At 33.8% G+C, this 22,296-nt stretch overlaps 2 protein-coding genes across 7 annotated transcripts in view; one reads left to right on the top strand and one right to left on the bottom strand.

Moving 5' to 3' along the window:
- LOC123528756 (protein MON2 homolog) overlaps window positions 1–22,296 on the bottom strand; it is a 553,363-nt gene that overhangs the window by 13,512 nt on the left and 517,555 nt on the right. The gene's annotated exons all lie outside the window — the stretch shown is intronic.
- LOC123528758 (transcription factor VBP-like) lies at window positions 8,722–16,889 on the top strand. Of its 3 annotated transcripts, none has more exons than XM_045308727.2 (2): window positions 8,722–8,891; window positions 14,232–16,889. In XM_045308727.2, the coding sequence occupies exon 2, from the start codon at window positions 14,320–14,322 to the stop codon at window positions 15,088–15,090; it is 771 nt and encodes a 256-aa protein (XP_045164662.2). In that variant the 5' UTR covers window positions 8,722–8,891; window positions 14,232–14,319; the 3' UTR covers window positions 15,091–16,889. The 3 variants fall into 3 exon arrangements, with proteins under 3 accessions (XP_045164662.2, XP_045164663.2, XP_045164661.2); XM_045308728.2 differs by lacking the exon at window positions 8,722–8,891 and adding an exon at window positions 12,629–13,463; XM_045308726.2 differs by lacking the exon at window positions 8,722–8,891 and adding an exon at window positions 12,629–13,572.

Genomic DNA, 22,296 nt, shown 5'->3' with positions numbered 1-22,296 from the left:
TAAAACTTAACCAGGCAACGCCGACGCCGACACCGATCAAGTATCATGACAGTAACTCATCTTTTTTTTCCAAAAATCAGATGAGCTAAAAATGAAAAGATGTTAGGACAATATTTTCAGAAAATTATCAACATTTTCACATTATCAAACAATAACTTACTTCAGGAGTTGCAAATTGGTAGAAGTGCCCACATTTTAGTGGTTACAAAATGGTTGTAAGGTTGCGTATTTGGTAAGAACCGTAATATAGAATGGATAGCTTTTATTGATATGATCATTTTAATTGCTATCACCATCATTAGTATGAAGTAGTCTTAGCTTCTACAGTTTAAGCAAGATGACAGAATGTCCTAAAGGAATGTAGGATAAAGTTCCCACCCCCTGTTCAATTTGACAAAGGCTGACAAAATCACTGTCACTAATGATGACAAATGCCCCCGCAGCGCCTTGACCTTTGACCTGGTGACCCCAAAGTCAATAGGGGTTGTGTACTCAGTAAGTACTATTAGCATGTGAAGTTTGAAGATCCTGGGTGCAGTGGTTCGCGAGTAAAGTGCCTTCAGGCAAAAAGTTAACATTGGCCCCTGTGACCTTGACCTTTGACCTTGTGACCCCAAAGTCAGTAGGGGTCGTGTACTCAATAAGTACTATCGGCATGTGAAGTTTGAAGGTCCTGGGTGCAGTGGTTTGCGAGTAAAGTGCCTTCATGCAAAAAGTTAACGTTGGCCCCTGCGACCTTGACCTTTGACCTGGTGACCCCAAGGTCAGTAGGGGTCGTGTACTCAATAAGTACTATCAGCATGTGAAGTCTGAAGGTCCTGGGTGCAGCGTTTCGTGAGTAAAGTGCCTTCAGGCAAAAAGTTAACGCTGGCCCCTGCGACCTTGACCTTTGACCCCAAGGTCAGTAGGGGTCGTGTACTCAATAAGTAGCATGTGAAGTTTGAAGGTACTGGGGGCAGTGGTTCGCGAGTAAAGTGCCTTCATGCAAAAAGTTAACGTTGGCCCCTGCGACCTTGACCTTTGACCCCAAAGTCAGTAGGGGTCGTGTACTCAATAAGTACTATTTGCATGTGAAGTTTGAAGGTCCTGGGTGCAGCAGTTCGCGAGTAAAGTGCCTTCATGCAAAAAGTTTACGTTGTGACATGCTAGCGGACGGACAGTTGAAAACTAATATGCCTCCCTTGGGGAGCATAAAAATACTATTTTTAAGATGATAATTACTAATTCTAAACAGAATGAAGTGAAAATTTGGACATCATTATAAAAATTTAAAGGGAGTATGATTTGTCCATATTCTGTCCTAATTAAAGCACCTAAAACTGACACTGAATGATTACAGTCGACATTGTACTTGTGACCACCTCTATTAAGCGATTTTTGTATTAAACGACCGGTCAGAATCCCTCCCAACTGTTTTCAGTACATAAATTCATTCCATTAAACGACTTTTTTATTAAACGACTAGTGACCACATAAATATAGTCCCAACATGTAAAATATTCAACAAAAGTATCTATTAAGCAACCGGGTACCAAATTCCCTCCGGGCATTTCTTCACCTGTGTACTTGGCGAGAAGTTGTTTTTTTTTTCACCTGACTGAATGCAATTAACTTTGTTCACGATCTTAAATCAGATTTTGAAATCATACATGTAGTTTTTCGCCATCATGGCATCTACATAGGCTAAAAGCAAAGTACATTAACAGTTAAAAATAACTTTTCTCTTCACCTGACTGAAATTCATTAAGAGACCGTTCCATTAAGAGACCACTTTTTAGGAGTCCCTTGGGCGGTCTCTTAATACAGTGTCGACTGTATAATATTGACAATTATTTGCAAATTTGTATGAAATTTGGATGTTTTGATAAAAACATTAAACCTCAAATGACTTGCCTTTTAACAATGTAATAGCATTATTGTAAAGCTTTTAAAATGTTCAATATTAAACTCTACTGTAAAGCCTTAAATTATTTTTGGTATACAATTTCATCCAATTCAGATCTCGCATTTCTAATTTTGTTTAATTTCCACATTTCTTCAAGTTTTTTTATGTACTTTAAAATTCATAACATGGAATAGGACAGATCAGTCTGCTTATAAATTTCAATGATTCCGATGTAACATAATGACTTCAGCTTAAGATAAACCCATAAAAATATCCCCTCACAAACCTTTCAATATTTACAGTACTGATATTTCTAGTGCAATAAACAAGGCCAAATATGCACAGTATTATAATCCTAGATTAGGTTTGTTTGTTCACTGGACAACTTGTTATAGGGGTATTGGTCAACATGTTGTAACATGGACAGGTATAGTGAGGTCAATGCTCGACAGGTTACTTCCGTTTCATAAATCCACAATGGCAAATATATTTAACCTTCCGCAAAAAACTGTTCACATTCTACTTTAACTGAAAATTAAAAAATAGCAGTAAAAAAACATTAGCTTTCATAACTTTTGTATGTCAGTTTTGGTCACATTCAGGAGACAAAAAGAAATACATAAATCATTTTCTAGTAGTATTTGTTCCCATTTATCAACTGTTGCTCTTTTCTTGTTTAAAAGATTTTCTTTTCAAATTATTTTTTAGTAATATAAAATTTAATGTATAATTATGGGCTTAACATGATTTTTAAATATATAACGGCCAATCTGATTATTAAATTTAAGTGCTGAACTGCAGACATCTTTTCACTGCAATTCTTTTTTTTAAATCTGAAATATGACCCCTTCTGATAAATAAATCATATCTTGTTTTTCCACTCCTATATCTTCGCAGATGAAGTCCTGCCATTCAAATGCATGAAATTAACAAATGAAATGTGATGATGATTAAGGTCCATGCATTCATAACAACAGAAGTACCCTCATTTTTCCAGGAAGTGGACATGGGCTGGATTCCTTTCATCACAATCATGCTTGATCAATTTAAACTGTACTAACAGCAACAAACTTTGAACTATGACCATCAAAGCAGTTGACCAATGTCCAGATCTTGTCAGTGAAGGTCTCTGGCCTGTCTCTATACAGATAATTGGCCATCAATGGTAGCTTATCACCTCTTATATCATAGCGTCCACTAAACGGTCAATTTATGTCACTTATCTAACTACATGTATTTAACAGTACATAGTCTTCACTCTAGTGGACCTAGACAATAAATAAACTCAAAATGCATTCCATACACCCGCCTCCCCTTCCCACAAAAAGAGAGAACAAAATGAACGATACACTGCTAGAGGCAAGTGATTATGCCTTTGCGACCAGTGCAGACCAACATCAGCCTGCACATTAGACTTACAAAGTCTGTTTAGATCAAGTTATCTGTAATAAAGTTTATTCTTTCTTCATACTGATGCTAATATTTTCCAAGAAAACCATTCTCTGTCTAGGCTCATCTCAACAGAGTCAGAGGTTAGAGATATTGTAATTTGTTTCAGAAAATGCTATCAAAGAGGATTGATTTTATGGCCAAGTGCTTTACATTTAATGACTCTAAGGACTGATGCCAGTCTACATGCACATCCGTGGTCTGCACTGGATGGACCATGTCATTTTAGAACTTTAGCAGGGTAGAGGTTTAAGTTTGAGACAGGCTATATATTCAGGTCCCAATTTCACGAAAAAACTTAAGTAATTGCTTAGCTAAGTCTGTTATTTCAAATGCTTGTTTTTGCCATTTATGCATCTTCAATGTTGACTTTTTCATCTATATCAGACCCGTACATGACTTTCATAGATCAAAGCACAACAATTCTGAATTTTACAGAAAATGAAGTATAAAAATAAGAAATATACTTAACAATATACTTAAGTTTGTTATATCATGCTTAAATAGAAATATCAGATTTGCGTGACTGAAGTAAGTATTGCAGACAAATACTACTAAACCATAGTTTAATTTAGCTATAAATACATTGGTATAGAAAAAATCAACATTGAATAACAACAGCTTAAGCAATAGCATGATTTTAAAATAACAGACTTAACTAAGTACACTGGGACCCCTTTATAAGGCTGTCGTCGGGGCCCAAGGTTCGAGACCCGCGGATCTTGCGGGGTAAAATTTATAATGCGGGTTATGTAATTACGTAAGTTTTTTCATGAAATTGGGGCCAGACTTAATGGAGAAATTCACATAAAGTTGAAAGAGCAAAAGACATTGAATGTTCAAAAGATCAATGAAATAAAACAGATATGAAACTCCTGAAAAACATAGAGCATGATCATGTTAAATCTCAAGTATACAAAACGAGTTAAATCTCATCAAATGAGATCTTTATTTTTTTATTAACTGTTTATTATTTCACAAGGAAATGGCCAGCTTTGTTATTTATTATTATTTTGGTGGATGTTCTTCCATAATCTTGATTTATTTTCTCCAAGCATTTGAAACAGCTAGATCTATTTCCTCCAAGCATTTGGCGATTATATAGTTTGACAAAATTATGTGATGGGATTCATTGACAATGATGAGTAAATCTACAACTTAACATATCCTATACAATTCTATATTGTTATGAATTATAATAGTTCATTACCTGTTTAACATATCCTATACAATTCTATATTGTTATGAATTATAATAGTTCATTACCTGTAAGTACCCAGTATGAAAATAAACAAGACAAATGCCTCAAAGATATATAATTTTACATGCTGTGCTGGCAACAAAATGTATCATCCATTTCTCCCCTCTTGACATTATCTAAAAGAGGCAGACACTCAAACATGACATTAAGGGCCAATCAATACTTCACTTGAAAGCTATTTATAAGCCATTAATTTGAAATTATGTGGCCACCCCAAGGGAGGCAGTACCTTAAATGACCACTGGTCAAGCTGCTGATATGGTCATACAGGAAGTATCCACTGAGTTTTACACAGCTGACCAACATTTTAGCAATGCAGTATTTCTGATGGCTAATTCACATTTTAAGTACTAGTTGAAATTTCTGCTCCATTTTCATTCAAGTAAGGTTTTTTTAAAAATATTTTACTTAGCCGAGATCACTTTTAGTGATATATATGCACCTGAATTGGTCAATGCCCTTGTCTGGGAGGTTAATGAAGCTTAACCTGGGATGTAACAAATGTAGCACAAAGTCTCACAAGAATAAAACCCACCTTGCTGGATTTAATCAAGGTGGACAAAACCCCGCTTTGATTTTGATGATTAAAAATTCTAAATACAAAGGCTAAAAGAAATTCAAAGAACACAACTTTTGGGATTTCCTTGGCATTCCGGGCATAACATACATCTGAATGCCTTGAATTTGGAAGTTATAGCTGGCACATACTGATTCAGACAGACGGACAAACTAATCACCTGCCTCCCTTTGGACATTGTAACAACATCAAAATTTATTCACAACAATCATGTCATTATGTTAAGCAACCCGTGTCATTTTACTGGATAAATATATAACAAGAGCACCGCCTTGCGGGTGCTGACGCTCATCTGATTTTTTTTGTGTAATAGAAATATTGTCCTACCCATGATTTTCTAAGTCTAAAAAGGGCCATCATTCTTGCAAAAAGCAGGATAGAGTTATGTTTCTTGATGTACAGTGTCCACTTATGATGGTGAAAAACTGTTGCAAGTTTTAAAGCAATAGCTTTGATAGTTTATGAGAAAAGTTGACTTAAACATAATACTCAACCAAGAAAATGATTTTCTAAGTCCAAAAGGGGCAATAATTATTGCAAAAAGCAAGATGTAGTTATGTTGCTTGCTGTACAGGGTCAGCTTATGATGGTGAACAAGTGTTGCAAGTTTCAAAGCAATAGCTTTGATAGTTTAGGAGAAAAGTTGACCTAAACATAAAACTTAACCAAGAAATCTGATATTTTCTAAGTACAAAAGGGGCCATAAATCTTGCAAAAAGCAAGATGGAGTTATGTTTCTTGCTATACAGGGTCAGCTTATGATGGTGAACAAGTGTTGCAAGTTTTAAAGCAATAGCTTTGATAGTTTAGGATAAAAGCTGACCTAAACATAAAACTTAACCAAGAAAACTGATTTTCTAAGTCCAAAAGGGGCAATAAATCTTGCAAAAAGTAAGATGGAGTTATGTTTCTTGATGTACAGGGTCTGCTTATGATGGTGAACAAGTATTCCAAGTTTCAAAGCAATAGCTTTGATAGTTTAGGAGAAAAGTTGACCTAAACATAAAACTTAACCAAGAAATCTGATATTTTCTAAGTACAAAAGGGGCCATAAATCTTGCAAAAAGCAAGATGGAGTTATGTTTCCTGCTATACAGGGTCAGCTTATGATGGTGAACAAGTATTCCAAGTTTCAAAGCAATAGCTTTGATAGTTTAGGAGAAAAGCTGACCTAAACATAAAACTTAACCAGGCAACGCCGACGCCGACGCCGACGCCGACAACCGCTCAAGTGATGACAATAACTCATCATTTTTTTTCAAAAAATCAGATGAGCTAAAAATGAAAAAACGATAACATTTACAACACATTCGCTTTGTTTCGCTTCAAAACTGACCAAAAGTGAACACTTCCATGACAGCGGTAAATCCCACACCTAACCAGCTAGAAATTCCATCAAAGTGACTTTCTGTTCAATCAAAAGATTTTAATTTTTATCTTTTCTAATTGTATTTCCTGCTTTAAATGACCTGACAGTGCAGTGAAGTGGGGCGGAATGATTTTAAAGCTGATTGGCAGTGATATTAAACCCATCAATTTCACACTTTTCTCATCTGGGTCTTTGATCTACTTTGGCTTACATGCCTCTAGGCAAATATAGTTAATTTCTCTCATCAATGCAGAAAGATCTTATCCTCCATTTTTTCCTTAATAATTTACCTGTGAAGAATTACCCTGTATCTATGTCATTTTTTTTTACCTTAAAAATATTAGGATAATCTTCCCCGACTCTGGAAAATTCTTGATTGGAAAGCTGATCAAGAATGCTTAATATTACTGCTAATTTATGATAAAATAATTATTTTTTGCCTTTTAACCTTTAGCCTGCTGGCGGCAAGTGATTCTGCCTTTGCAACCGGTGCAGACCAAGATCAGACTGCACGGATACTGTTTGCTATTCAGTCACTAAATTTTCAGTAAACACCCCTTCGAATGATAAATGGTACTGCCCAAATTGAATGATGGACCAGTCCATTATAGAAATTTAGCAGGGTTAAAGGTTGATATCAGCATGCTCCTTCTTGCACAATTGTGGGTGGAGATATCTGCATGGAAAATTGTACAATGCTTTTGTTACACAATATTTAGTGCTATTCTGCTTTTTTAGTTTTATCTTAAAACAACATGCCCAGCTATATCTCTTATCCGAATGTAAGCAATTTGGGTTTCATTTATGTTTTATATCGCATGATGTTTTCACTTTTCAGTCATAAGTTGACATGCACAGGCTTTATGCTGAGGTCATCCATAAATCATGATAACAGATGTGCAAAACAGCTTGCAAATATAGAATGCACACAAAAATAGCCCGGGGTTATTGTCATGATAAATAATTAGTGCCATCATATGTATAGTTTAATGAAAAATACATATCTCATAACTGTGTAAACAATTAATAAATTTCCACTGGACTAAAAATGAGATCTAGGCACAAACAAATGAAGAAGCACTTTGACTTCTTTTGCATTCATTCCTCATAACGTAAATTTAAAAAATGCACTTCTGAAAATTTTTGTTTTCAGTACAAAATAAAATCATTTTCTTTGTATAGTTACAAAATAACATGCAAATAAAGTGTGATGTGTGATGTTAAAATGGACCGCCTATGAAAGTCTTGTTGTTGTTTTTTTTGATAATTCAGAAAGTATATAATGTTCTCATATTATTGACATCTTTAGTCTGTATTTTAATTAAGGACTTGAACAAAAACAGCTATTCCCAAATTAAGAGAAAATATTAAGTTCTGAATGTTGATTAATGTCAATTTCAGTATAATGTTCGTTTTTTACGCAATCAGTAAACAATCACCAAATTTTAAATCTAAATATTTCCTTAGTATTTACTATCAAGAGGCAGCTCTTTATGCCAAATGATAAATTCTCAGACAGTGGACTGCAGTGGTATCTGAACCCTTCCTGTTCAGGTCATGCAAGTTCTTGAGTACAAAACTTGCATACGACAGCTGATTACAACTAAGACCTTGATTATTAAACATAAAATATTTCAATATATCTGACTATTACAATATCAACAGAAGTTGCTAATGAAACTTGTACAGTTTCAGTAAAATATCAAGGTCTAACATGATAACCTCCTGCAACAATATAATAATCTAGATTTATTTGAAGCAATACAAGATTATAATCTGTCATTTTGTGCAGATTTTAGAGAAAGCTTGTCAAAAATCCACTTATCTGCAAATTCCATTGCAGCAAAATAATACCTCATCAATGCAAACCAATATACCTTTTGTGCAGCAAAATACTTCAATTGAATTTGTAACAATGCCAAAAAAGATTAATTGGAAATTTCCTATATAATCTATCCATCTACTTTTCCTATACCCTCAAGATATTATGGTTGAAAGCCTGGATAGCTATTAGTCAATTATGTGTACTGTGATTATGTAACATTACATCATATTGGATAAGACAGGTCACATGACCAACACAGGTAATCAGTATGCAAGGTCGTAGGGTCAGTATCATTGAAAATCATTGGTGTATGTGTGTTGAGTGGGTTTGTGTAACATTGACAAGTAATCTAGTAACTATTGGCCAGTCTTATGTGTAAATGACCAGTGGGCATAACATAGCATAACTTTATGTGATAAGAGTAGTGTTACCTAACTTTAACACATCACAGCATCCTGTGTTTTTAAAATTTGAAAATTTTCAACATTGTTTCCTTGAAGAATGGGAATTTTACAAAATTAATAGGTAATGTATAGTTCTTATTGATGTACTTTTAGTATAATAAGTAGCTTGTATGACTGAGTCAGTAGTAAACAATAGTAGTGGGCAGTATGCCAGTTCAAATGCTAGGTCAACAAGTTTGTTCTACAATAACATGGGATGGTCAATGCTGAAATAATTCTAAACTGAAATAAAAAGAATCATTATAAAATGTGCAGATAGATTTTTAGGAGGAATTACTCTCAAAACTGAATGTGTACTAACCTTTAATGTTTATGTTGCTTTAAGAATGTGCTATTTAAAAACACAACAAATGGAAGCACAATATTCTGAAGGAACTGCTTGCAATTCTGTAGATCCAGAACAACTTTAACAATTTGTTTTACACAGTACTTTTTGTGTACCTTTTTCATGTAGAATGTTGGCTGGATGCTTTGTGGACCAGCCAAGTTGGCAATTTTACATACTCGTTTCAGTTAGGCCACAGACTGCGGACAAAATCACCCCCAACCCCACAGTGTCATTTTTTCCAATTTTATCAGAATTTGCATATACGATCAATAATTATCATCTTAAAAATTGTAAAATTGTATACAGTTGATTAGTCAGTTCCAGATCATGGGGGTTCCGATCACAGCACTGTTTACACTTATATGATGAAGATAATCATTTAGTTCTTGGCATGAATATTTGCTTCAATGTGGGAAATAACATATATACCAAAATATAACTTTTGCAGATCACTGGAATGTGAAGAAAAACTGAATTTCCTATTTTGTGATCCAGAACTCAACAGGGACACAACACAATCAAATTATTTTTTAAACAAGAAAATAGTTTTGTATTTCCAACTTGTCAATGTGTAATGATTTGGTCAGATGAGAGAAAACAATTATTATTTCACAGGTGTCCCAGTGCATTTTAGTTTTATTCTAAAATGATCTGGGGTAGACCAAAATGATCCGTAACTGACCAAAGTGGTAACACCACTGACGCTCCTACAGCATAATTATTTACTTTGCATTTTCAAACCAAATGTGGAGATTTAAAAAGCAAAAGGATTTTCCTTTCTCCCTGTGCAAAAATGTGTTTTAGAAATATATTTTCAAAGCTAAATAACAAATATAGCCTTTAGTGATCCGGAACTGCCTACTTGACAGTATTTTTTTTCATTTATATTCATGTTCATTAAATTTCAAAGTTTTTAATAAAAAAATCAAAGGGGGCAATTTGTCTGCCTTGCCCAAGTTGAGGGGAGGGGATTTTCACCTACGTTCACTTCTTGTTTCTTCTGCCCAATTTAAAAGGCTTGTAACTGTCTTTAGTCCATTAATTTTGCTGACCTTTCCTTGGAGAAAACTCAATACACAATTTATCAACAAAAGAAAATATTCAATGAAAATCCTAATTGTTAATAGGCTTGTAATTAAACCAGAATAATTAGCTGTTGAACAGTGTAAAACCTTGGGTAGGAAGTCTATTCAATGATTCAAGTAGTGTCATTGATTTTGATAGTAGAATAGATTTTACTACAATGGAATGTAGGAAATAAACAAGTTATGTCACATTTGACATTGATGGACAATGGTCAAATCAGAGGTGAGAATTGGGAATGAATGGAGGGCAAATAGTATAGAAAATTTAAAATGTACCTTGTCCTGAATGGACAAAATATGCCATTTGATTTTAACACTTCAATGTTTTATATTGCTTTGAAACAGTTAAGTTGTTTTTTGCTGGTAAAAATCCAGTATGTATATTTGTTAAAAAGTTGTCAATAAACATATTTCACAATGTTTAAGAATTAAATAAAGAAATCACTTTTTTAATGCCCTTGAATTAACATCTAACATTTTGGAAAAAGCATTAAAAAACTGCATTTTGTGTGTGTGTGTGCTCTGCATCCTCTATCATATCTATGCATGGGTATAAAACATTATTTGTTGAAGTGAAGAGAAGACTATTTATCTGTTAAATTATGTAATAGATAAATGACCGTTTATGTTTGCTTGACTATTCTGTAAAAAAATATAATAGTATAATTTAAAATAAATTAGTAATAATGAATAATTTATTGACTGCAATTCTGTAAAAAAAAAATCTGAAAATAAGAAATAATTTTGCAATGTCTTCAAATGTATTTATTATGCAAACATGTTGAGGTATGAACTGAAAAAGTTGAAAGTGTGCAAAAAATATTACAGTAAAATAGTAAGAATAGTTCACATTTAAGTGAGATTTAACAATTAATGTTGAATAATATATTTTTGTTTCCTTCCTTATATTTCTGTAAACTTTCCTGTTTTCCATATGAATTCAAAAAGCATACATGTGTTCCTTAAGATAAATTTTTGCCTGTTTCAAAGTTGATTTTATACAGTTGTTCTTTTTAAGTAAAAGAAAAATATATATCTTTTCCTAAAAATCAATATAATAGAACAAAACAACAAAAAATTGAGAATTTTATATATATCTATCTCTGACACTCCACGCATTTAATTTTTTTAAAAATGTATTTCCCTTGAAGTTTTAAGTTATCCAGCACTTTTCACAGTCACACTATGTTTTTGTTATATTTTAAAAGTTATTTTTTAGCTCTATATTAAACAGCTGAATAACTCTTTCACAATGACCCATCTCTTTCAATACACTACATTTAAGTGTGAAAATCAAATTCTTATTACATAATGTAAATTACTACACCAGATCTGATGCAGAAGTTGCTAATATTACACAACCGGTCTGACCTTGAAAATGGGGTGAAATTTACAAAGGGAGATAACTGATGTGATGTCACATTACATAAACTGTGATCTGTGATGTCACATTACACAATTAACATTCTAATGACACCATTTTACATCCCTCTGTTTATACAGCAGTAATTTGATGTAATGTTGAAGAAGTAATCATGGGGGCAGTAAGGTCATTTAAGGATATTCTAAACAATATTGCATGCAAGTATCAATATTTACTTACTGTTTAAAAGTTGAAACAATAATCATAAATAGAAAATTTCAAACCCATTATGCCACATAACCTTCTCCAATTTTCTGTATTTTACAATGACAATTGTTTTATTTTTCACTTAAAAAATTATTTTTTACTTTGCTTATAAGCCTTCCGCAGTTTTCTAATCATAAGGGAAAAAGCTCAATTTATTTATTTATTTTTTTCCAAATATATCTGAAATTTGTCTAAAATGCATTCATATAAAATGAATGGATTTAAATGTTTATGAAAGTTGGACATCTGGGATGTCATATGTTTGGTAGTACTACATTAGTCTTACAACATTCTGATGTTTAGACCTCGTATCCAGTATTTTGGTCTTTTCATCAGGAAACTGGGTTGAGGCCCTGGACTTTTAATTGGGTTAAATGCTTTTTTGGGGAAAAATCATTTTAATCAAACTGACTTTTATAAAACTGTCTCACACAATGGCTGATGATTTTATAAGCTTGCATTATAGTGGACAAAATGCAGATTTCTCACATTCTAAAGATTAGTAAAGATTTAAAATATGCTTGTCCTAACATTTTAAATACATCTTAATATTTTTGGAAGAAAATTTTGACAATTCTATATTATATCAGGATACAATTATCATTTAGATTTTCACCACACATAACAGGCAATATTTTATTATACATTATCTAAAATACACAGAGTTGAGATTATCTAACTTACTGTTCCACTTACAATATAGACGAGATAAAGAGTCCGTAACAATCATTTAGATAAAACTATATATGTCATGTATGTGGTATTAATACACTGAAAATATGTAAATTAGAAATTAAATAAATGAATAGGGAAAAAGTTGGTATTATTGTGATTGTGTAATATTTATATTGGAAAAAGTTGGTATTATTGTGATTGTGTAATATTTAATTTGGAAAAAGTTGGTATATCTGAGACTTGTGTGATATTTATATTGGAAAAAGTTGGTATACAGTATCTGTGACTTGTGTAATATTCATACTGGAAAAAGTTGGTATATCTGTGACTTGTGTAATATATTTATATTGGAAAAAGTTGGTATATCTGTGACTTGTGTAATATTCATACTGGAAAAAGTTGGTATATCTGTGACTTGTGTAATATTTTTATATTGGAAAAAGTTGGTATATCTGTGACTGTATAACTGACTGGAAAAAGCTGGTACTTCTGTGATTGTGTAACTAACTGGAAAAAGCTGGTACTTCTGTGACTGTGTTATATTTCATTCGTAAGCACATTTGTAAGGTTGGATACATTTATTTTTAAGTAGGTCGTTGAAAATTTAAAAAATGTCTTCTAACAGTTTAAGCTGAAAGGTGAATTTGCCCTCTGTGTATTTATGTGTGAACATCACCGGTGGGCCTGTGTATTTACCATGATGTCACATTGCACCTTGACAACCAAGAATGATGTAATATTATGTCATGATAATATTACCTCTAATGACATATCAAAAACTATTAAAGGGTGATAATCTTATTTCAATACCTTTTGTCACAAAAACTGTTTCACTGTGGAATACACAACTTGGTGTCACAACATGAATCTGGAAACAACTTGCTGTGAACAACTTGATTTGATAATATTGTTAAGGTGAATGTCATCTTGTTGCAACATAAACTGCAATGGCTTGTTACTTCTAATATTGGATAATAGTATTTATTTCATAGAAGAGGTGAATTTTTTTTAAAGAAATTCAAAGGTAATGTATGAATTACAATCAAGGAGACTTCAAAGTTTTATGGTGTCATTTGAATTACATGTATGTCTTTCTTAATGATTCATACCGATTTCTAAAAAAAATTCTCTTATCAAGCTGTTTCCATTTTCTTACATGCACTAAAATTATGAAAGAATGTCCACATAATTAGCTTCAAACAAAAATAGTATTTTGATGGAATAAGATGACTGCCACATTTATATTTCTAATTTAAAAAAAATCCATGTTACAATCAAAATCATACCCAAGTAAAAGACACTCTGGGTTGCCAATAAATATATAAACTAAGATAAGCACAGGAGTTCTAGTTTCATTGGCAGTAACCAGTGAGACTACCAGATGGTGTTCTGTTACTAATACAAGTACCAGGAACAGAGTGGTTCTAATTAACTAGCCAATAAATCATTGCTTGCTTGATTAGTATAAATAAGTTGTAAATTATATGTTTATATTAAATTATCATACTGACGACTTATACCAGAAAGTACAGATCAGGATCTCCTGTGGAATATCTGCTAAATTTATTTCAATGAAACATTATTTTTTTGTTTAATCTGGTCTAGTCTGAAACCAACATGTTAGAGTACTAACAAAAGTCTTGGAATTTCTTTAAATACATCAATTTTACTTTATCATTCTAGGATGAAGGCTCAGTGAAGATTTGGTCAATGTCTCATTTATGACCTTCACCTGATCTCCATAGAAACCAGCTCAACAACAACAGACATCATGCAGGACCCCTACTCTGCCATGATGAGCTCTCAGCAGAGAACAGATCATTTCAAATCCTATCAAATGCAACGTCAGAATTCTACTACAACAAACCAGTCACCGCCTGGAGCTAGTTCAAACTTTAACATGAGTTACATGCATGGACTTCAGTATGGAACTATGGGAAGTTCTGAACTCTACAATGCAATGACAATGCCATCTTCTATGGCACAAGAGTTCTCCCCTTTACCGGCACATATAGGTTCTCATAACTCTATGAACTCCAATGCAATGTCACGAATAAATCCAACCACCCACACAATCACAAACACTGCAACTTCAGCAAATGCATCATCGCCACCAAATACATCTATGCCAATATCTGACGTTTCTTCTCCTGGACCTTCATCGAGCAGACTAAGCATGTCGCCAGATGGTCAAAGTCAGGGAGGTAACTCTCATATTTCCAACCAATCTCCTGGTGAAATCGGTAAAACTGAATCAAGTGACAGTAGTTCTGTTAAATCGGGAAATGAGGATGATAACGGAATTCCACCAAAGAAACGTGCACTAACCATGCCAGAAGAACCCAGAGATGACTCATACTGGGAGAAGCGTAAGAAAAACAATGAATCTGCAAAAAGATCTCGCGAGGCACGCCGAATGAAGGAAGAGCAAATTGCTCTGCGTGTTGTATACCTAGAGCAAGAAAATCTACAGTTAAGAACAGAAGTGTCGCTCTTGAAAGGCGAAATTGAAAAATTGCGATGTATGTTGTACAATTCCTAATATGCATATTTTAATTGGGAACTAGGAAAGAAAAAAATACGGCAAAATGCGCATTAAATACGTATCTAATTTCACAATTAACTGTTTATACTCAAATAAAGTAACTAATAAACATTATTGATATATATTGAAGACACAAGTAAAGCTGTGCCATGTGTTTTTATCCTATTTGCGCTAGTGGTTTCTACAACAGTTTAAATGTATTCGCAGACACTGAATCGCTGGATTTTTTGGTCTTGTATACGTATGGAGGAGTTGAAACACAAAATACAAGAGGAGCTTAAAACCAATTGCTCAAATTTTACGGTGAAAATAATTTTTGTGAATATTTTATGGAACTTGCTCAAATTACTCAGGGATATTTATGGTGAATTTAAACTCAGGGATGTATTACAAAAACTCAGGACCAATTTCTTCTGGTGTATTAACACCTTCACATTTTGTGATTCTTCGGAATAAACTATAGTGATACATAAAAACTGGAAATTATGGAGTTATTCAAACCCGGTGAATTTGACTTTAATGACTCTGTTTCATTGTTCTTGAGTACCAGTATTACTTGTATATTTGCAATTCTTTGTAGTGACATATTCATTGATGTAAATCCATGTTATTAATACCTTGCTGCCATATATGTTTCATGTATATCATATATTGTAAATGTAGTTGTTTTTTTTAAAGATTCTATTGCTGCAATGTTAAAAATGAACACTTTATCCAATATCATTATTGCTCTACTGGAAGGGAAGCCATTTCTATTTGAAAAACTCAAAAAAGGTGGGCATTTTTCTGCTTCATTTTATCATATTCCATAACAAATGCAATAACATGGAATTTCATTTTCAAGTTTCATACCTTTATCACTTTTTATGTATTTATGTGAATAACAATTCATGTTATTACCTTACTTCTAGCAAATACTGGATTCCACATGTTTTATTAAAATTATAAAGATGAAGTTTACCACTTTACAGAATTACTATATATAGCTGGGCATTTTAGAGGTCTAATTCCCTTCTTCTTTAACCTTTACCCTGCTAAATTTTTAAAATGGACTAGTCCATCATTCAATTTGGGCAGTACCACTTACTATTCAAAGGAGTGTTCACTGAAAATTTACTGACTGAATAGCGAACAGTGCAGACCATGATCAGACTGCATGGATGTGCACTGCAGGCTGATCTTGGTCTGTACTGGTAGCAAAGGCAGAATTACTTGCTGCCAGCAGGCTTAAGGTTAATTTGTTTGTAAAATATATAGTTATGAATTATAGATCATATTCTTGAATTGTAACAATTTTACTAAAAGTGAAATTCTCTTTGAAAAGGCGTTTGGTCTCTGTACTATATGTGAGATTCATAATTTTTGTGTTCATGGGAAGTATATTACTCGTTTTTTTCAGGCATTTCATTGAAAACTATCTTGTTATAAAATGTGTGATAGATTTTTTTTTTGTGGAGTGACTGTGCCATTGTTATGCAGTATGCACTGTAGAATTCTCCATTAAATGAATTTAAACCTTGTTATGCAATATGTTTAGTACTCAAACAGAATGAATGTTTTGTTTTAAAAATGCAATATCGAGTGTGTGTGCTTGATTGAGATGTTGTTGTGTACATTGAACCATATTACCTTTTATCAATTAGGGCATTAAAATATGGCCAGCAAGTCGGTTATAACGGGTATATTGTAAGATTATGTACAGTCATGTCTTTAAACTGACAGTTATGTCACATGAATGAAATAGTACAATGATGTATATATTATTATTGTTTTACATTACAGATGTAATAATATATGCTGTGTTTGTATATATATCCCAGCCGCTACATTCATGACCAGTATAAACGGTGTTAAACCCCAAACAAACAAAGTATTAACTTGTTCTCCACAATTAACTGACAACTTCCCCTCATCGCATAGGAGTGAAGAATGATCTGATGTCCAGCTTTCTTTCAATAAACATGAACAGCTTGCAAGTCTCTGTTTTAGGGCTGGGGCTTGCACTTTTTTCATAGTTACAGACCTTACCTGTTAAGCAGGTAATACTTCTACAAACTTTACAGACAATACAAATGCTTTTATATCTTTACTGATTTTTCGTTGGACTTATATTAAGAATAGGTAGAACTACTGCACTTGCCCATGGATTCATTGACATTGGTGTCCCTATTTGGTGCATGTAAGCTGGGATCTCAGTAACGACTTGTAGGAATGGACTGAAACTTCACACACTTACTCACTATGAGGAGCTGACTTACCTAGCAAGGATTCATCACTCTGTTCTGCTTTTTTACAAAGTTATGCCCCTTTTTTAACTAAGCAATTTTTGTATGTAAAAGGTATCTCCATATCCACTCATGGGAATAGATTGAACTTCCCACACTTGTCCCCTGTGATAACCTGACATGCAGTGTACAGGTTCCATAACTCTTTTTCGCATTTAGAAAATTTCCCCTTTTATCTACTTTTATATTCGTTCAACTGACAAGGTTGTTCAATAGTCAAGCATTGCTGTCTTGTGACAGCTCCTCATGCATAACCCTTTCCATGCTAGAAAAGCAGAAAAAAACCCATAAAACACAAGGAAAATTTCAACTGCAACACTTGAGCCGTGCCATGAGAAAACCAACATAGTGCATTGGCGACCAGCATGGATGCAGACCAGCCTGCGCATGTGCGCAGTCTGGTCAGGATCCATGCTGTCCACGAACAGTTTCTCTAATTGCAATAGGCTTTGAAAGCAGACAGAATGGATCCTGACCAGACTGAGCAGATGCGCAGACTGGTCTGGATCCATGCTGGTTGCAAACGCACTATGTTGGTTTTCTCATGGTGCCACTCAAATACTGCACTCCCAGAATCATACAGGAAAACTTAATCTATAATAAGATAAAGGGCACTTATGCAATATACTATAAATTCATCAATATTTTGAGGATAATTTCTTAAGATAGAGACAGCAACTGCTATAAAGCAAATCAGCTTTTGCTGAGCTCACATTAAAATATTACATACAGTCAAACCTTTATTAAGTAACCAGCCAATGGAGTGGCACAATAAGACCATTTGAAATCAGACCAAACAATTATTTAGGAAATTAGCTGACTGGCTTCTTAAGGCAAGTGGGTGCTTATTTCAGAACTATGGAACTGTTTAAAAGTTGTTGTTTCAAAAATCAGCTAAAATAAAGTCCGAAACTGACCTAAGTACACACCTATTTTCTCCATGTGAAATATGTATAAGATCACACATGTCAGTGCATGTGAAATTGACAAGCTGCCTGTTTATGACAACCTTATTTGTACTGTTATCTCAAACTTGATAAGATAATCAACAAGCAGTATAATCCTTTTGTATTCGGTCATAGATAGACATTCATTTATGTTCTTACATGTTATAAATATCTCATATTAAATCTTCATTCAATACAAGATTATCTCTCCAACAAGGGCATTAAGAATTATAAGAGCTGATTAACCAAATACTTTATTTTTCATTCATAAACTTAATCGTTCTTTTAAGAAAAACATATTTATAGAAAAACCAAAGTTTTATCCAATAACAGGACCATGAATTGGTGTAGAAAATGACCACATAAAAATACCTGCTAGAGATACTATCTAATTTTTTCTAAACAAAGACATAAAGTTATATTACATAATATTATTACATTATGTTGTTGTTGTTTTTTAAATGCATGCAAATGTCCATATACTTCTCAAAAATAAAAATATTATAATATATTTTACCAGGAAGTATACTAAATATAAAGATTTTTTAAAATAAAGGAAAATTTTGTTAAGGAAATGTAACTCCTCTTGGACATGTTGAGCAGAAACATCAAAGGGACATAATACACTGGATATTTTCTATTTGGGTGTATATCTATTCTAGTGACCTGGATAGCTAAACAATGGTCCAGTATACTCTTCACTAAAAATATGAAACAGTTGATCATTACAATAACAGAACTGATCCCATTACCAATGACCAGATTTGAACCATATAATTAATTAAGAAAACAGTTCATTAATTTATCATATACTTAACAATCTTAGCAACATGTACAACTGATTCCAGTATGAAATTATCAAATACCAAATTGGTATAATTTATGCCAAATATTCAATAAAATATTTCTAATTATACTTAAATACTAGAGATGCTTTTGAGAAAAGCGCATGTCTCCCACAACTGCCCCTTAGAAGATGAAAAATGTTAGTTTCTCTAGATGTTTTAGACGAGTGGATCCAATTAGATGGTCTGGATGAGCGGATCCAATCAGTAATTCAAGGGCCATAAATGAAAAGTGCCTGGGCGATTTGGCTAGTTATCGAACTTGGATAAGGTCTTATGGCCAAACATATTTTGTTCAAGTTTGGTGAAGATCGGATGAGAAATGTTCGACTTAGAGAGCGGACAAGAATAAACAGACGGATTTTTTCGGTAATTCAAGGGCCGTAACTCTAAAATGCCTGGACTGATTTGGCTAGTTATTGAACTTGGCCGAGGTCTGATGGTCAAACACATTTTGTTCAAGTTTGGTGAAGATCGGATGAGAAAGGTTCGACTGAGTGCGGACAGGAGTAAAAAGGCCGATTTTTCGATAATTCAAGGGCCGTTACTCCAAAATGCCTGGACCGATTTGGCTAGTAATCGAACTTGGCCGAGATCTCATGGTCAAACACATTTGTTCAAGTTTGGTGAAGATCGGATGAGAAATGTTCGATTAAGAGTGCGGACATGAGTAAAAAGGCCAATTTTTCGATAATTCAAGGGCCGTAACTCCAAAATGCCTGGACCGATTTGGCTATTTATCCAACTTGGCCGAGGTCTCATGGTCAAACACGTTTTGTTTAAGTTTGGTGAAGATTGGATGAGAAATATTAGAATTAGAGTGCGGACAAGAGTAAAAAGACCAATTTTTGGTAATTCAAGGGCCATAACTCCAAGACGCCTGGACCGATTTGGCTAGTTATCGAACTTGGCTGAGGTCTTATGGTCAACACATTTTGTTCAAGTTTGGTGAAAATCGGATGAGAAATGTTCGACTTAGAGTGCGGACAAGCTTTGTGACAGACACACACAGACAGACAGACTGGAGTAAATCAATATGTCTCCCACACCACTGTGTGGTGGGAGACATAATTACTACATTCTATTGTACAGATTATAAATCTAGCATTTACAATGCGGGGGAAATAAAATGCCAGGCAAACAATTTTCAGTATGGTACAACTACAGAACCATAAAAAATTTCATTATTGCAAAAAAATTACACTTCTTTATTAGAATTTTCACTTCAAACATGATGGCAAATGAAAAGCCAATGAAATTTCAAAGAATAAATTTACTGGTTGATTTTATTAAGTTTATTATCAAAGTGTTTAAAAAGAGATTTTATTGTCAGATGAATATAAATAATTTTGTAAGTCAACTTTGTATTTTCTTTTGTTTTCATTTGCTTTTCTTTTGGCAAGAGTCAATGACGTCACAGCTGTAGACAAAACGGCTACAGCCATTGCCCTTGCCATCTCACTGTTTTACAGATTATAAAATTGCTGTTAAATGTTTCTTCTTGGGATACGCAATGAGAACAGTAACATTTTTGGGAATATTTAAACATATTTTATCAATTCTGAATGAAATGAATGCTGCAGATTATTGTCTTCTAAAATACAAAATTCGTTACCCTGCTGCATTATCTACAAAAGCATATTAAGCCCCCAAAAAACATTCAAAAATCTGAAATTACATTATTTGGCAAACAGGCCTTCACCTTTCTGTTTCCCTGGCCATTTACCTATGATCTACCATGACAAAGTTGTGAAACAGATTAACTTGCCCACATTCCACCAACATCTACATGTGAAGCCTGGCAGATCCCCGGAGATCTGGTAATAAACTGGACAGTAGCTGAATCAAGAAGGTTTTAACTGATTAGTGTTTGACATGGGGTCCCTTGTGTACCCTGATAAAGGGTTTATGCTAAATTTAACAGTTTAATTGAGATTCCCAGGGGGCTTACAGCTATCAAGGAGTAAATGTTAGAGAAGAGGAGAGTGGGTGGCCTGACAGTTCCCATAGATAACTTACCAGGTATTTCCTGTCCATCACTAGTTCTTGTGAATGGAACAATTGTTTCAAATAACCACCTTTAGGCGTGTTTTAGTTTAGTAGCTTACAACAAAATGGTTGCTGCTATTATTTAGAGCATGACTGGTTGTTAAAACGACTAAATACATTTTTGGCACTGTGCAATGACTTAAAAATACTTTTTTGTTCAAATTAGCGCAGTATGTATGATTAGCAAACATTAACTCCTAAATGGATTCATTATGTTTAAAAGTTAAGACTGCTGAATTAAGGAGAGCATAGTACATTATGCTGGAGGAGATTCACTGATATTAAGTAGTGAGTTTTGAGCTACAAAGTTATGTTTCGAGTCGAAAAATTGAGCGATATCATTTAACTTCTAAAAGTACCATTCTGAAGTATGCATACTTTTGATAGTATCTGCTTATCACGTTGGCCGCTTAATCCAGGGGTCGTGGGTATGAGCACCACTGGAGTCATGACCACGACTTTTCGTATGACACCAGTACTGGTTTTTCCAGGAAGCAGATATAGTGGTTCAAAATAAGCTTAAAGCTTTCATTACAATCAAGCTAAAAATAATAAGTATAAACTAACCGGTTGTCCTAGGCATGCTTGTCTTAAATATTAATGAAAATTATTGCTTTACACTGTACATTGTATTTTTTTTTCAGCTTAAAACTCACTTTTTCCTGTAAAGTTCAAACTCACTTCTTCAACTTGAGGTGCAAGATGGCTACACCACAGGAGGGTTTCTTTTTAGCTCGACTATTCATAGAATAGTGAGCTATTGCACTCGCCCATGCGTCGGCGTCCGCGTCGGCGTCGGCGTCCGCGTCCCGATTTTGGTTAAGGTTTTGTATGTAAGCTGGTATCTCAGTAACCACTTGTGGGAATGGATTGAAACTTCACACACTTATTCACTGTGACAAACTGACTTACATTGCACAGGTTCCATAACTCTATTTTGCTTTTTTACAAAATTATGCCCCTTTTTCGACTTAGAAATTTTTGGTTAAGGTTTTGTATGTAAGCTGGTAACTCAGTAACCAGTTGTGGGAATGGATTGAAACTTCACACACTTATTCACTGTGATGAACTGATCTA

Source organism: Mercenaria mercenaria, chromosome 13 (assembly GCF_021730395.1).
Source record: "Mercenaria mercenaria strain notata chromosome 13, MADL_Memer_1, whole genome shotgun sequence".
In the NCBI taxonomy this organism is placed as follows: Eukaryota; Metazoa; Mollusca; class Bivalvia; order Venerida; family Veneridae; genus Mercenaria; species Mercenaria mercenaria.
This window is presented reverse-complemented; position numbering and strand designations above follow the sequence as displayed.